General features: G+C 29.0%; 1 protein-coding gene across 1 annotated transcript in view; it reads left to right on the top strand.

Annotated features, from left to right (window-relative positions):
- The window catches only part of LOC107452526 (glucose-6-phosphate exchanger SLC37A4), a 46675-nt gene extending 28741 nt beyond the window's left edge, over window positions 1-17934 (top strand). The window contains exons 5-9 of the mRNA XM_043043577.2: window positions 5557-5718; window positions 6857-6954; window positions 7582-7692; window positions 13518-13656; window positions 17659-17934. Coding sequence (XP_042899511.1) covers window positions 5557-5718; window positions 6857-6954; window positions 7582-7692; window positions 13518-13656; window positions 17659-17819 — 671 coding nt within the window. The 3' untranslated portion in view covers window positions 17820-17934. The remainder of the gene's footprint in view (window positions 1-5556; window positions 5719-6856; window positions 6955-7581; window positions 7693-13517; window positions 13657-17658) is intronic.
- Window positions 17935-18187: the final 253 nt, after the last annotated feature.

Raw genomic sequence — 18187 nt, 5'->3', positions numbered from 1 at the left:
ATGTTATATTCCAATTGGTTTATATGTTCTATTGGTCTTATTGGTTTAAATGCTTGTTAAACAACTATAATGTAACAACTGGGACAAAAAATGCAATGTAATTTCATATTTTGTTAAGCGAAACAATGAAATCATTATTTTTTACTTTAATTTTTTTAAGAGTCGGCTCTCAAACAGTTAGCAAGCTTTCAATTACAAAGAAGCAGATCTATAGTTTTACGTTATAGCTATTTTGAATATTTTTGTTATGTTTTATCGATGTTTTAAGACTTTTCATGAATGTAAATAGAAGGATTTAAAAAGGAATTCATACGATGTGGGCATTTTGAAGCTTTACACCGAGAAAAAAAAGTATTTTCAAAACTGCCAGAATATGGTATGATTTTACAGCATTTAGGGTTTTATTGGGACACCAAAATGATCAGTTATTTTTACCAAAGCGCTTCTTAAAGAATTTGGTAAAATTAACAAAAAAGTGGGGTTTTATAGTATGTGATAAAATGTGATAAATATAATAAAAATTGGTAATTCTATCACTATACCTTAGAGCATTGCATAAAAATCATTTATTTTATTAATTATGTTTTTAAGTTAGTATTTTTTTCTAAATGTGGGGTAATAAGAACTATAATTTTGAAAACCAAAATTTCTGGTAACCCATTCCCATATGAACGGGAAAATTACTTTAGAAATGGCTTGAATACCTCATATTTTGGTTTTAATTACCAAAGTTAAGTTTTTTTTTTCTTTTTAGACAAAATGGCTTTTAAAATACCTTGCAGTCATTTTACCAAATTTTTTTTCTCCGTGTAGGTAGTTCATAAAATTGTTTTCGTAAAGTAAAATTTTGAAACGTAAGAAGTAAATTCTGTACGTAAGGAACGTAAGAAATATATTTGAAACGGAAAGGTTTGAAACGCAAGAAATATGTTTTTTTTTGGGGGGGGGGGAGGCACAGGGGATGAATTACACTCTTCTAGCTCACTAAAAAATTTCTTAAATTTTTTTTAAGTACTCTATTTGTCGTGTGCATTGTAAAATTTTTTCCAACAACTATCTATTAAAATTTTTACCTAGATTTAAAGGAAACATTATAATTTTAACAATGTTTATAAAAAAGTAAGCATTGTTATTTAGTTATGGATTATATAATTAACGTTCTATTTTCTTTAAAATAGCAGTTAAGAAAAATTGCTTATGAACAGTTACTTCTTAAAAAAAAATATAACTTCATTTAAAATATTTTTATGGGCAGAACGTGAAGCGTTAATTACTTTTCGTAACGAAGTAAAATAAACTGCATTACTAAAATTTCTGAAAGACAGCAGCCAAATATTTGTAAAAGTATGTTTTAAAGTAATTAAATTTTTAAAAAAAAACCATTGAGCTGTAGAGAATTAAAAAGCTCCTCTTTTAACACCCATGTAAACAAGAAAACCTTCTCAATTAATTTTAATAGTTAAGTACTTGTTTCCTTCAACACGTGACGACGTACCTGTTATTTATTTATTTTTATTTTATCATTTGATTGTAAATTTTTTGAGCAGTGAATGTGAAATCAAATTAGGTTTAATTTTTGCGGATTTTTTTTCAAATAGTAATATTCTTTCAAAGTATTTCTTATAGCGTATAATTAGTTTTCGCAAAAATAAACTATTTAAAATAATTCGATAATAAGTTTTTTTACAAAAAAAAGTCAGCAAATAAGATTATTTTGAGATTAAATTCTTTATAATTTTTGTTCATTTCGAGAAATAGAGTTTAACGGCGAAAAATTACTACGTTTTTTTTAATTCACTATTAAAAAAGTAATACTTTTCCGAAAATGTTGCGTATATATTATTTATCTCGCTAATTATTGCTTATTTCTATTGATTAGTCAAATAAAGATTCGGTGTGACAGACATTTCCACTAGAAAAACACCAAGTTATGAATGAATATAATTTATTTACTTGAATCTGGCATTTTGGAGCTTTAAACTTAGTAAAATGGATGGTTAAAACAAACGGAATATGGTTAAATTTAAGGTTTTTCTGGCTTAATGGAAACTCAAAAAATCTCGATAATTTCCGTCGAATCGCTTTGGAAAATTAACAGTAAAATATGGTTTTATACTACATAATAAAATGTGGTAAATGTAGTAAAATATATTAATTTTATCACGATACCTTTGAGCATGGAATAAAACCATTTATTACGTAAACTTTATTTATCTATTATAAAAAGGTATTTGAATGTTTGTTATATGTTGGGTAATAAGAATGTGGCGTAAGTACGACTACGATTATTAAACATCAATTCACAGGTATATAAGACATGCTAACTTGATTCAGTCAAGAGGTACCTTTTGGTAGATGAAGGTTGGCATTGTCGATAACTCCGCCCCCCACATTGGTGACTTAAGGACGTGATATGATCACGCAAATCTTGATAGTAACGCCCACTTCGATCTAGTAACGCCTACTTCGTTGGATGATCCACATTGAATAGTTGACTTGCTACTTGTGACTGCAGCATTATCCACCTCCTTACGCTGTTTCTGCTCAGTCTCGTCTCGATCATACACAACGTCAGCCTGTATACAGGCAACACATGAGCGACTGCGACCGTAAAGTTAATACACCTCTCACATTCAGCACTCAAAAACCCGGTGACCTTAAATCCAGCTCTTCCGGTCTTTCACAAGTGCAGCAACTAGTGGTATCCGTTCATCGTATTCTATCCCCGATAAAATTCTGGTGGGGGATTATTGTGCTTTAAGTGCCATTACGATTATTAAACATCAATTCACTGGTAAATAAGACATGGTAACGTGATTCAATCACGAGGTACCTTTTGATAGATGAAGGTTGGCATGGTCGTTGAATCCGCCCCCCACAAGAACTATAATTTTGAAAATCAGAAGTTCCGTTAAGCCGTTACTATATAAACCGGAAAATTACCAAAAGAATGGCTTAAATTCTGTATATTTTGGTTTTAATAACCAAAATTATGTTTTTTTTTTTTTTTTTTTTTTTTTTTTTTTTTTTTTTTAACCAGCGGTGTCTTTACCATAAATTTAAATTGTGATCATTTTACCAGACATTTTTTTCTCCATGTAGGCAGTTTATAAAATTGTTTTTGCAAAGTATAGAAAGATATAATTTTGAAATGTAAGAAATACATTTTGTGCTAGGAGAGCACAGATAATAAATAAAACTCTTAAAGCTTACTAACTTTTCTAAACGAAAAATGTTTTCGTTCCTCCTATTGATGTATATTTGTTGTGTGCATTTTAAAAGCATTTTCCATCAACTATATCCATTAAAAGTCTTTTAACTGGAATTATAGGAAACATTATTATTTTAACAATGCCAATAAAAAATATACATTGTTATTTAGTTATGGGTTGAATAATTAACATTCTATTTTCGTTAAGATAACAGCTTAGAAAAATTGCTTATAAACAGTTACTTCTAAAAAAAATATAACTCTATTTAAAGCAATTTTAAGTGCTGAACGTGAAACGTTAATTACTTTTGGTAACGAAGTAAAATAAACTGCGTCATTGAAATTTCTGAACGACAGCATCCAAACATTTAAAAGCGTAAGTTTTAAACTAATTAAATTTTTTAAAAAAATCATTGAGTTACATAGAATTAAAAAGCTCTCTTTAACACACACGTAAACAAGAAAACCTTCTCAATTAATTTTAATAGTTAAGTTCTTTTTTTCTTTTAACACGTGATGATGTACTTGTTATTTATTTATTCATCTTATTATTTAACTTTAAATTTTTAAGAGTAAATGCGAAATCAAATTAGGTTTAATTTTCACAGAAATAGTTTTTTTTTCTAATCCCCTAATATTGTTTCAAAAGGAATTTTAATAGCGTGTTATTGATTTTCTCTAAAATAAACTATTTATTATAATCTAATAATAAGTCTTTTTAGAAAAAAAAAAATCAGCAAATGAGATTATTTTGCTGACCGGCTGTATAATGTACAAGCAGTTGATCTCGTGGGTGGATGATTCATGGTTCGAATCCCGCTTCGGACATGGGCGTAATTTATCTTTCTCATCTATTTAATATTGTTATGTTGTTACATTGTGCCCACGATAAAGTGATAGTTAGATATTTTAGGCTCTTAAAGTTTTTTTTTTTGTTTTATTTTTGGGAAAAATAGAATGACGAAATATTTCTTAGATTTTGACGAAATTCGTGTTCTCGAGGGAGTGACAATAGTTATTTCTCCATTTTGAAGAAATTTTTTCTCGGAGCAGATACCAGAAAATGGTTTCGTCAAAAAATGAAAAAGGTTTCATGATATTTGAGTATACATATTTTACAGTGATTAAGTGAGTAATATTTTAGAGAAAATGTTGCAAATAAATAATTTATTTGCAACATTATTAACCAAAACTATTAATTATTTTCACAGATTAGTCTAATAGAGTTTGTACAATCCTAAACGATGTGTGAAGGAGCATTTTTTCTCAAGTTAACACAAAATCGATCTTTCATGTACAATTTAACGGGTGCATGAAAGAACACCAAAAGTGCATAAAGTTTACAAAAGTATCTCTCGCCCTTACACCATACGTAAAATATTTCGTTTCCGAGAATACCAATGTTGGCGTGTTATGATTTCGTCTGTAATTGTTTACGATTGATAAAGAATCGGCGAAAATTTGCGGCTGTCTTCATCGTTTCTTTTCATCTGCAGAAGCTGAAGTTTGCCATTACAAAATTTATATGCATATTTTTAGATGTCTAATAAGGATATTTATATTTAAATTTTCAAGTCTCTGTAAAAAGTATTAAATAATTTTGAGCTGTATAATTTTTTCCGTCCCTACTCTGTTAGGCCCAGTTCGAATTCGTCTTAATGTTCTCTTTGTTACGCGTATCTTTGATTTACAAACTCACTTTATTTTAAAAACTGTTGCATGTATGCAACCTAAGCTTCTGATTCTTACTTGTATTGTCGGGTAAAAGTAACTTTACTGATTCTTATGTGTATCATTACTTACACAATTTTAAATTTTAGTGTTACAAAATAATAAACATGGAGGCACGGGGAAGGCCACTTTACACAAAATAGTGTAAAAGAACATTCTAGGTATTTCAAAGCACTAGGAATCACATTGGGTTGTGTTGTAGTGGAAGACCACTTTAGTGTAAAATACACAGTAAAAATTTTCTGATCAAATTATGGTAAAAAATACCGGCATTTAGGGTGCTGGTACTTTTTATTGTAAAATCCATTTTCAACGGAATAGCTACGGAACAAAAGATCGGATACCTCGTACTTTTATTATAATATTTACCGTAAAACCACTGAGTGATTCTAATTTAATCAATTATACTGTAAAAATTACGCTTTTGCGGTAAGATACTTATGATAAAATGAATTTTACGGATGATACTTACAGTACTTAAAACTGTAATTTGATCCGGAATTTTTTACGGTGTAATTGCAATGACAATTGGTTTTCGACGATTTTATGTTTATGTTATATCGATATAATATCTTTCTATTTTTATTATCCAAATAATTTTTAAATAATTTTAGACAAGGGGTCATCAAGTGATGCGAAGGTAGCGGATTTGCTAAGTTCTCCTGCATTGTGGTTCGTATCCTTCTGTTACATGATTGTGTTTTGTGCCAAAACAGGAACCGTAGACTGGGGTCAATTATATCTTATTGAAGATAGGAAGCATACACAGTATGTTGGTAAGAGTTTTTCAGTTAATTTGTGTTCATCGTTACATTTAATAAAACTCGAAGTGTAGAAAATGAAAATAGATTGTTGCTGCGGTGTCCATGGATGTTGTGGACAGTAAGAGACTAAAAGTAGAAATAATTTAAATTTTTTCTAAAAAATAATCATTAAAGAATACAGGCAACAAGAACAAGTCTCAAATATTATCTTTAAAAAATTGTCCATAGTGGATCAAGAAGTGAAAAAACAGTAAGTTTTAAAATATTTTTTTTTGTGCTAGGAAAATATACACATTTAGGACCACAAACTAATAATTACGTGAAGAAAAGGCTGAGACACTATCATAGTCTGACACAATACTATTTTATTTTATTTTATAACAGTCGTTGAACAGCCGACCCAATTTTTGGGTTCACTATTACTAATGTCCAGCTCCGTAGCCTTGTAATTTTGAACCCAATCCAGAAAACAAGGGAACTCCTGGATATAGGAAGAAATTTTGCTTTCGTGGAAGACTTTTTGATGGAACTACGTGGAGAGGAAGACCACGAGAACCTCTCACTCTTAGCTTGACAGAGAAAGAACTCTAACCCATGATCCGTCTACCACTGAGGATATTTCACGTCAGCACTGTGGTCGGTGCAAGCCGCATACAGATTCGTATCGATCAGCCATCGTTAGGTTCGAACCCGGTTCACCTCAATGTAAGGGGAACGCTCTATCCCCTGAGCCATCGCGGCTCTGACACAATACTTTTAAAAAAGCGGTAGAACAAAATATCAAAAATTGCCGATTTAAATTTTACATTTTAAGAGTCTTTCAAGTTCTCTCTATTTCACAGGCAATGAAACAAATTTTGTTGTTTTGAATACCCGCTTAATTGAATAGAGATAAGTCAGTTTTCGATAGTTGCTTAGTTTTTTTTCGCTTAAGTACAAATTTCTGGTCCCCATTATGCAAGGAATTTTTTTTTTTTACAAGATTATAAAAATAAATTTTAAGGGTGATCATTGTGGAGTGCCCTAGAAATACGTAGATGCGAGTTGTGTATTTTTAACTCAGGCTTACAATCACAAAGTACAAAATGCACAACAACAATGCATAACAACGTATAAAATGTATATTCTTACTTATTTTTATATATTTCAGCAAGTGCATTTACGAGTAGTGTGGAGAGTGGTGGATTTATTGGTGGAATACTGGCTGGCTATCTGACTGATCTAATGTTGAAAAGTCGTTCACCAAAAGTGAGCTTTTGTTCTTTATTATTTCGAAGTAACACATTTTAAATAACACATTTTAAATAATTCCACCAGACTTTTGATGCTACGGGACCTTAGGATCCCGGACATTCATATATATGGCTCCTTTTTTATTAAAAGCAATTACCTACTTAAAATATGAATTCTCCATTTCTTCTAAGTTAAAAATATTGTGAAAACAGGAAAAGATATAAAGATTTCATAAAGGAGACGAAAATAATTTGAAAAATGTTTTTCTAAAAATATTCGCAAATTTAAAAAAAAATTTAAAATTAAAAAAAAAGATGGAAAATTAAATTTGGAAAAGATATAAATCTACTCATCAGCTCACACTATCATATCCGATAAAATAGTGCTTTCTAATATTGTATTAATATAACCAAGGCAAAACATATTTAAAAAACTTTAAATGAAAATAGAATCCATTAAGCAAAAATTCAAAATTAGTGAATTCGAATGTACTTACACTTATAGAAATTTTTCAAAACTGATTTAAATTGTTTTCGTACCAAATTTGAAAGATTATCCTTTTTATCTTTATTATGTTCACTAAGTAAATTTTTTTGCTGTTGCTCTTTGAAATTATCTTTAATAACTGTTGTGTAATTTTAGGTGGATAAAAGTCGAGGAAATGCTCGGATGCCTTTAGCTGCCCTATTTATGGTGTGTGTACTGGGGTGTTTGCATTTATTGCAGTTTTCTATAACTGAATCTACATCTAAAGTAAGTTTATAATTGAAGGTTAAGGCAATACAATGATAAACTACAGGCCGGGATAGCCTGGTAGTCGGTAGGGCGCTGGGCCCATATCCAAGAGGTCGTGGGTTCGATCCTCGCCGGCCGAAGACTCCCCTTGTAGTAAATGGTGACTGATGCACGTTAAATCTGTCGAGTCTCAAAGTCCTCCATGTTCCCACAACAAATCAATACCTCTGGAGGTCCTGATCCAGGAGTTTCCTTGTCTTCTGGATTGGTTCAAAATTACAAGGCTACGGAGTTGAACGTTAGTAGTCGTAAACCCATGAAATTGGGTCGGCTGTTCAACGACGGTTATAAAATAAAATAAAATGATGAACTACATTTTCGGATTGTTTATTAGGAGTTGATGTTTGAAATTTTTTTTCCATGTAAACACTACAACTTCCCAATTGGTAAGAAGGTATATTCGTGTAATATGCCGCCATCTAGTAGAAATTCCTAAAACTCGTAAAATACCTGTCTGTCGCCATAATGAGGAACAGTTTGATGTGAAAAATGTTACATTTGAAAAATAAGTGTTGTCTTATCAATATATGGCCCCAATAACTTCAATTATCTGTGAAAAAAGTAAGAAAATACTGCTTTAAAATATTTTGTTACCCTTAAAGTGTACTATTTCATTAATATGTTAAAGTGTACTGTTACCTTAAAGTGTACTATTTCATTAATACTTTTGTTTTCATTAATGTGTACTATTTCATTAATGTGTACTATTTTATTAAAAAATATTAAAAGAAAATTTTTACAAGTGAAAGAGGTTAGTGTGGACCTAGGATCAAAGTAGATAACTGGAATAATTCTAATGATTTTTAGTCGAAATTTCTCTGTAAATTATGGTAGTGCATAAGTAATACCGTTATGCAGGCATACTTTCTTACGCACTGTAAAAAAATCTGAATCAAATTACGGTATTAAGTTCCGGCACTTTGGAAGCCTTATCTGCAAATGTTATTTTTACCGTAAAGTGTTACACCGTAATTTTTACAGTAATATTTATTTAAATAGACAGGGTTCAGTGATTTTAAGGTAATTATTACTGTGAAAATTGCAGTGAATTACATTTTATGGGCCGTAACATGTTTTGATAAAAATAAATTTTACTGTAAAAAGTTCCGGCACCCTGAGTGCCTGTACTTTTTGCTGTAATTCTTTACAGAGAAATATGTTACTTTTTAAGAGATGTAGTGTTGTCAGTATTGCGATACAAAGAAACAGTAGTTTGTAGTGCTTTCTGACAACTGTTTTAACGTTAGTTTAGTTTAAAAACAGGGTTCAAATACTGCTATTTTTTCGAATCAAATTGGTACAAATCTTCACTGATCCGTCAAAGAACGTAATGTGAATGTCTCTGTGGCTGAGAGTTAATAGGAGTTACATATTGGAATTACGCACTAATACTATTTGCACTAGCCCTTAAGTATAATATAGTTAATTTATCACTTTGGCCATACTTTAAATGCCAAAGTACCATACTTTAAATGCCATACTTTAAATGCCATTTTCTTTCTTTCATAGAACACACATATCGAAGAGAGCATCTTTTTTTGTACTTTATTTCTTAGAGGTAATAAAAGAGCATTAAACTCTAAACAAAATTTAAAATATTTGATATTTTTNAGTGAAAGAGGCTAGTGTGGACCTAGGATCAAAGTAGATAACTGGAATAATTCTAATGATTTTTAGTCGAAATTTCTCTGTAAATTATGGTAGTGCATAAGTAATACCGTTATGCAGGCATACTTTCTTACGCACTGTAAAAAAATCTGAATCAAATTACGGTATTAAGTTCCGGCATTTTGGAAGCCTTATCTGCAAATGTTATTTTTACCGTAAAGTATTACACCGTAATTTTTACAGTAATATTTATTTAAATAGAGTGGTTCAGTGATTTTAAGGTAATTATTACTATGAAAATTGCAGTGAATTACATTTTATGGGCCGTAACATGTTTTGATAAAAATAAATTTTACGGTAAAAAGTTCCGGCACCCTGAGTGCCTGTACTTTTTGCTGTAATTCTTTACAGAGAAGTATGTTACTTTTTAAGAGATGTAGTGTTGTCAGTATTGCGATACTAAGAAACAGTAGTTTGTAGTGCTTTCTGACAACTGTTTTAACGTTTGTTCAGTTTAAAAACAGGGTTCAAATGCTGCTATTTTTTCGAATCGAATTGGTACAAATCTTCACTGGTCCGTCAAAGAACGTAATGAGAATGTCTCTGTGGCTGAGCGTTAATAGGAATTATGAATTGGAATTACGCACTAATACTATTTGCACTAGTCATTATGTATAATATAGTTAATTTATCACTTTGGCCATACTTTAAATGCCAAAGTACTCATAGAACACACATATCGAAGAGAACATCTTTTTTTTTGTACTTTATTTCTTAGAGGTAATAAAAGAGCACTAAACTCTTAACAAAATTTAAAATATTTTGATATTTTTCTAGCATTTCTTAAATTAAATATTCGCTGTAGAGAAAAGCGTGAAAAGTTTTATGGCTTGAAAACAAACTAAAGCTATTTTGAGTTAAGAAAAATTAAGCTCAAAACAGTTTTTGCCAAAATCAGCCTCGAATAATCATCTAGCTGAAGTAGTACATGCTATCTCGTTGGCCTAAGACACCCCGAATGGTAGTCGGAATTTGTGACAAATGTCTACAGAGGAAGGTGAGAGGAAGAACGTCAAGACTAGTTTGATTGTTTGATAAAAGCGGTAGTTTTTTTTAAATTAATCACCATTATTCTCTGTTTGAGCTGGTAATCAAACAGGTTTTAATGCTTTTCGCTTAGCTTTCCTCATTTTAGATTCACTTAATTTCGATAGCCATTTTCTTTCTTTCCTCGCTTTTAATATGCTATCCCTAACATCTATGCTTTTTAATCTTCATTTTTGACAAGAAATTTAATAATCCTAAATATTTTTCAGTAAAACGTTTAATTATTGATGTATTTTCTAAACGCGTGTTTCTAACTTCAAATTTTTAAAGCTTACTGTATCAAAATGTAGATAAAAAAAAACTATTTGCAGACACTTTTATTACTTGAACATTTTCTCCTTAATAATAATTTCTTATAAAGAAATACGGCTAATTAGTCATACTTCATTAATTAAGCATATTGTTCTTTTGAATATAATTAGCAGAAAATTAATTGCTCAAATAACAATGTTATTGATTAGAAAAAGTAATTATTTGAAATATCCAGGCAAGAATAAGAACCATGAAATTGGGTGAATAAAGGCTGATCAGTATTTTTTTTCTTCTTTATTCTCGTGAATTAACATTTTTGTTGAACAAAGAAAGCTATAAATTAGTTAGGATTAATATTTTTTTTTTGTCCTTTCACCTTTTTATTTACTTTTATGAGGTAATGATGTATTGATTGAACGTCACATTAATTAATTTTTTTGTGGATTAAAATAAGTTAAAATCACGTAATATCAGGTAGGTGATTTTTCTCTTGAATATAATGAAGAATGGAAGTTAAGTAGTTCAATGAGAATATCTAACTTACCACTTAAATTGAGACGGTAACTTTTTACTCCGATATAATTTATGTGATCAAATGAAATTTTTTCTGATTAGAAACTACATAAAAAAAGTTAGCATAAACCAGAGGATTAACCAGGATTCCTGGTTTCAAGGTTAACATAAACCAGGAAACTAGAACCATATTTTCCAGATGACCGAAGACTTTAAGAGTAAATTAAATAAAGGCGGAGTAAAAGGAAAATGTAAGGTTGGCTGCGTTCTGCTTAGGAATCTATATATTTATTTTTACTTAGTTTCATTTTTAGTTAAAAGGTCTGTGAACATATAGCACTGGTAGCGTATGTAAATATGTATAAAACAATGTCTTTAAAATGTTTACGACAACAATTTGGCATAGTTTATGTGATAGAACTACAAAACTTACTTTTCTCAATCATTCGATAATAATAGCTAAGCGGATTTGATAACAGAGCTAACGGAGGTAAATATGAAGCGATATTTTTAAAATGACTATTGTTTGCTGCAAAAATTTGGCGGATTTTATGTGATAGGACTACAAGACTTGCTTTTCCCTATTACTCTATGACAATAACATAACGGAGCTAACGGAGGTAAATATAAAACAATATTTAAAAATAACTACTGTTTGCAGCAACAATTTGGCGTAGTTTATATGATAAGAGTATAAAACTTACTTTTTACAATCATTCTATCACAATAACAACGTGGATTTGATAATGAAGCTAACAGAGGTAAATATAAAATTAAGGTAAATATTTTTCAAATGACTACTGTTAGCGGAAACAATTATGCATATTTTTTGAGGTAGAAATACGCGACTTACTTTTCTCTATTATTTGGTAAAAATAACGAAGCAGATTTGATTTAGATTATTCTTATAAAAGAAATGGATAAATATATTTATTACTACTCTGCAGTAGATGTGTTTATCAATTATGTTTTGATAGCAAGTTTTACTTTAAACAATTATTCGAATATAATAACAAACTGGATATCTGGCATAGTTGATTCTTATTTTGATTTACCTTTTCGACTTTCTTTGTTTTCTAAAGTAAAATTAATTATTTATAAACGGAAAAACAGGCAAAAACCTAAGCATTAAATATTGTATGAATTAAAATACTAATAATTAATATAAATGTATAAATTAAATGGATAAATATACTTATTAATACTTTGCAGTCGACGTGTTTATCAATAATATTTTTATAGCAATTTTTATTTTATACAATTATTCGATTATAATAACAAAGTAGATATCTGGCATAGTTGATTCTTATTTTGATTTACCTTTTCGACTTTCTTTATTTTCTAAAGTAAAATTAATTATTTATAAACGGAAAAATAGGCAAAAACCTAAGCATTAAATATTGTATGAATTAAAATAATAATTAATATAAATGCATAAATTAAACAGATAAATATACTTATTAATACTCTGCAGTCGATGTGTTTATCAATTATGTTTTCATAGCAATTTTTACTTTATACAATTATTCGATTATAATAACAAAGTGGATATCTGATATAGTTGATTCTTATTTTTATTTACCTTTTCAATTTTCTTTATTTTCTAAAGTAAAATTAATCATTTATAAACGGAAAAATAGGCAAAAACCTAAGCATTAAATATTGTATGAATTAAAATAATAATTAATATAAATGTATAAATTAAGTTGATAAATATACTTATTAATACTTTGCAGTCGACGTGTTTGTCAATAATATTTTTATAGCAATTTTTACTTTATACAATTATTCGATTATAATAACAAAGTGGATATCTGGTATAGTTGACTCTTATTTTGATTTACCTATTCGACTTTCTTTATTTTCTAAAGTAAAATTAATTATTTATAAACGGAAAAATAGGCAAAAACCTAAGCATTAAATATTGCATGATTCAAAATAATAATTAATATAAATGTATAAATTAAATAGATAAATATACTTATTAATATTATCAATAATGTTTATATAGCAATTTTTACTTTATACAATTATTCGATAACAAAACGCGTTGGGTATAGTTTATTCTGTTTTTGATTTATCTCTTTCCTTCTTCTTTTAGTTTTTAAAAATAAAATAAATGATTTATAAACTGAAAAATAGTCACAAATCTGTGCATTCAGCGTTGGAGTTTGACTATAAAAACTTTTCTGTTTTATTGGAAACAATGTTTTATATCTATATAAAAACATTCATGTTGGAACTGTCAGAATTTATTTTTTGGAATTTATTATACTTATATACTATTCTTATTCCTTTTGCAGCTGTGGATTTCAACAATCGGATTTTTATTGGGAGCAGGTTTTTATGGTCCTATTGCAATTTATGGTGTAGTTGCTTCTGAGAGTGCCCCAGACAATCTCAGTGGCACATCCCATGCAGTTGTTGCTTTAGCTGCAAATGGTGAGCCCAATTCAATAAATCGTTTTATTTCCAGCAGAGAGTATAATTTTTATTCGCTCTTCACGTAAATAAAGTTTTTCCGATATTATTATATTGCTTTATAATAAAGAATTTGTTTAAGTGTAAACGTAAAAGAATTTTTTAATTTATTTCAGAAAGAAAATTTCAGTAGTTCAATTTTTAAAAATTGAATAGTCGTAAATATTGCAGTATATCTTAATTAAAAACAGATGTCTTGTTTTTAATAAGCAAATAGCATGCAAAGTCAAATGCCACTTGCCAATCCAGCAAGCCTGTTTGATGAAACGAAACGTATTTAAGGCAGAGGATGTGTTTCGTGTTTTTTAGTGGGACTATCTATGGCTAAGAATACGACTTCAGCCACACACACGTCACAGCCCGTTTATAGGGCGAACCTATTCATTTATCCACAGATTGTAATTTTGACCTGAACCAGGGAACGACCAATTTCCAATTCAGTACAGATTTAACGTGCGCCAGTCACTATTTACTACGATTTACTACGCTGGAAGTCTTCGGTGGGGATCAAACTCACGACCTCTTTGACATGGGCCTAACGCCCTACCATCCAGGCTATCTAGTCCTACGGTATGCAAAGTAAAAAAACCGAACACGATACTAATTTTTTATTCAAATGTATGTTTTTAAAACATGACATTTAAAAAAAGCAGGTTTTTTTTTAAATATTTGCGTTTCTTTAGAAGTATTCCTCCGATATTGTTAAATATTTTATGTTTTAATGTTTAAAATTTTAAAGTTTAAAACAATGCAAAAATTAGTACTGCCTTGAATGCGTGGAGGAGCTCATTATGTAATTTTTCTAAGTCTATTTACACAGTTTTCTTTTTATTTTATGCGTCAAGTCTAATGCTGAATACATTGAAGATACCTTTCAGCGTTTTTATCTCTAAACTAGACAGGTTAAAAGCACTACCAATAAAGTTTTACTTTGTAAATATTACTCGGAATTTTAATTCTAAAGAATCTTTTTTTAATATGCACAGTATTCTGAAAGGTGTAATTTAAGATTTTTGGTACGCTATTTTTTAGAGTTATAAATGAAGATTTTGTTTAGTTGTAAACGTAAAAGAATTTTAAATTAATTCTACAAAGATGGAATTTGAAATTTTAATAGTTGCAATTATTGTAGAAGTAGTGTATATTAATTAAAAACACGTGTACTATTTACAATAAACAGATCATACGCAAAGCAAGAAACGGAACACGATAATAACTATTGATCTAAAGTTTAGTTTTTCACGAAATAAAATTTCAAAATAGCCGATTTTTTAAAAATTTTTTTACAGTCCTCAATAACTAGTCAACCGATATTGTTCAAATTTTGTGTTTTTTTTGTTTAAGTTTCAAAGTTTAAAATAATATAAAAATTAGTACTTCATACCAACTATTTATTTTATTGGAATTGTAGTAGAGTGACTCATTAAATCAGTGTTTTGATTTTCGAAGTCCATTTACAAAGTTTTCTTTTTATTAACTAAGTCTATACATTGTAGATCCCCTTAAGCTTCCTAATCTAAAAACTAGGGAGGTTTAATGTACTGCTAATAAAGTTTTACCACATTGAGAAAAAATATGGTCAAAAGTTCCAGAATATGGTAAAATTTAAAACTTTTCTGGCTACTCAGCTATTTCTATAAAAATTACTGAGCTTTTTGGTGCTACCATAAGTAGCGACAAAAAGCTCGGTAATTTTTATCGAGGCGCTTTGGTAATGATTTTGGTGAAATTTAACAATGTGGTTTTGTGATTTCTTCCTGATACCATAGAGTGTTGCATAAAAACCATTTATTCTATTAAATTTACCGTTAAATTTTGTATTCTTTTACTAATATGTGGTTATAATATGTGGTGTGATATAACTTTGAAAACCAAAGTTTCCGGTAAAGTGTTACCTTATGAACGAAAAGGGATGATTTAAATACCAAATGAATGGTTTAAATACCATATCGCTTTGTTTCACTTCCAGAGTTCTGATTTTTTTTTTGCCAGAAATGACAATAACATGCGCTACGTTACTTTTCCCAGAATTATTTTCTCCTTGCACTGTGCTTATTTTCTTTTTATTTTATTTACGTTTTAATCATAATCTTGCTTAGTAATACTCCGAAAAATAAATTAAAAGTTTTTAAAAGTAAACTTAAAGCATATTAAGAACTTTAATTCGGAATAAATTTTTTTTCTACCTTGCCTATAAATATTACTCGGAATTCTTATTATAAAGAATCTTACATAATATGTTCAGTAATCTGTAAGGTGTATTTTAAGATTTTCGGCTATGCTATTTCTTAGAATTTTAAGGAAATATTTAATATTTTCGATACAAAATAGAAAGTTTTATCAGTGTTTATAACTTACATGCTTTTAATTTGTAAAAATATGCCACCGGAGGTGATCTAAACAATTATTTCAAACATCGTATAAAAATAAATTGCACAACGAGGCGGGTAATTCAGGCAGAAAATTTGCGTCTAACAAGTAAAATTTTTTTGTTTTAATATAAAGGGATTTAATGGCTTCTGTAATCTTTTTGGCTGTAGTTTCGAGTGTTATCTTGAGTTTATGCTATTATTTCGGATGAAAAAATTTGTGAGACATTTTTAAACGTTTTTAAAGATACCTTGTGCATAAAAAATCATAATTGATTTCTTTTTAAAATATTAAAGTTTACGTATCTTCAAACGGGAAACTGCATATCACTCATCTTGAAATTTGCCGTTAATCTTAAGTTGAGGAGAAAAATGCCTAATTCTGGCACAATTACCTCGGAAAAACGTTAGATGAAAGAAAGAAAAATTCTTGAAGTCGATAAATTTTTTCTAAACATGTTTTTCAGCATTTTTTTTGATATGTTAATGATATAAGTACAACAATAACTAACTTTGTAAAAATTTTTTTTCAAGTCTGCACTAAATCTAGATTTAATTTTTCATAATGGTTACCAATTGGTTTAAAAGAGATTCTCAACAATGGATATAACTGAGCTTTAATATTGCGTTTTCACTCTAGCAAACTGTTAAAAATTTCTCGGTTAAATAACAATTTACTTAATAGGTATTTTAACATATTAAAATAAAATAGTCAGATAACCGTAAATAAGATGGTATTAACAATGAGAAAAACCATTTGTAAACTGCTTTCACCTAATACTGTTAAATAACCAGAATTTTATTACCAACTTGGCCCATATAATAAAGCCACTTAGTTCATTGCAATTGGGTACATAAATTCGCGAAAGGGCTATTCTGTCAATCTCATGACCGACAAAACGGGAGTTCAAATGCCAGGATTGAACCAAAATATTTTCTCCATTCCCTTCAACACATGATGAGTTTCCAGTGCCCTGCACACTCAAATTTATGACCGTGGACTATTAGAAAACGGAATAAAAAGAACTAAGAACTGGAAAGCGCTTGGAGGAAAGTGGTTAGCTTGGAAAAAACTTCTTAAGAAGGCCAAGGCCCACCCTGGGCTGTGGAGCCATTCATGATGATGATAAATTAAATTAAATTATTAAATATTAGTTAAATTATTAAGTAATTAGTTGTTATTTTTGAATATTTTTTTCCTTTTCTTGACTGGAATATGCTCTATCGAACTTAGTTATAAAATTTTAAATATTAATTCATTAAATTTTACGCACATTTTAATTCTTTACTAATCTAAATAATTAATTTAAACACTTTTTTTTAAATAATGAAAAACTTAATTTTTTTTTAATTAGCTTGCTTAATAGATATATGTACATATGTAACAAGCAACAAGCTTAGACAAAATTTTTAGTGTTCATTTAGTCATTCTTAATTTATTATTCAAAACTCACATTTATTATTCCCATCCGTTATTTTAGAATTTACTGCTTTGCTTTTATGGATTTTAAATAAAATATATTTTTTTGTTACATTTTATCTTTATTTCGAAGTGTATGTATATTATTTTTACTATGTTATTATTTTTTTTCAGTGGGTGCTATTGTTTCTGGCCTACCATTTAGTTACATAGCAAAGTACTATAACTGGTCTACAATATTTCTTTTGTTGGAAATAATGGCTGCAGTAAATCTCGTCATAATGTTCCTGTGTAGGAATTTGAATTATAATATGGGAAAGAAGAAAAAAGACTAAAAAAACGCCATATTTTTTTTTCAAAAACAAATTATTTCATCTTTACTCAGAGATATCGTCATATTTGTTACTCTAGTTGTTGATAAATTGTAAATAAATTTTATTTTGTGTCTTATTTATTTACTTGGATAACTACATTTTATAAACAACTCCGTAAAATTATACTATAAGCTCTGCTTCTACTTGTTTATGCTCGTCAACCTTGCTTGCTTATGCACTCTTATAGTCTCTTCTGATCAAGTTCGACCCATTTGAAATGTACCCTTGCATTTTATAGCATAAATATTCATTGAAACTACATTATGTCTGAGATAATATCAAAATTATGAATGTCTTTTAAGAAAATTACTACTTAGCATTCTGGATTT

The sequence above is a fragment of the Parasteatoda tepidariorum genome, chromosome 3 (assembly GCF_043381705.1).
Source record: "Parasteatoda tepidariorum isolate YZ-2023 chromosome 3, CAS_Ptep_4.0, whole genome shotgun sequence".
NCBI lineage: Eukaryota > Metazoa > Arthropoda > Arachnida > Araneae > Theridiidae > Parasteatoda > Parasteatoda tepidariorum.
This window is presented reverse-complemented; position numbering and strand designations above follow the sequence as displayed.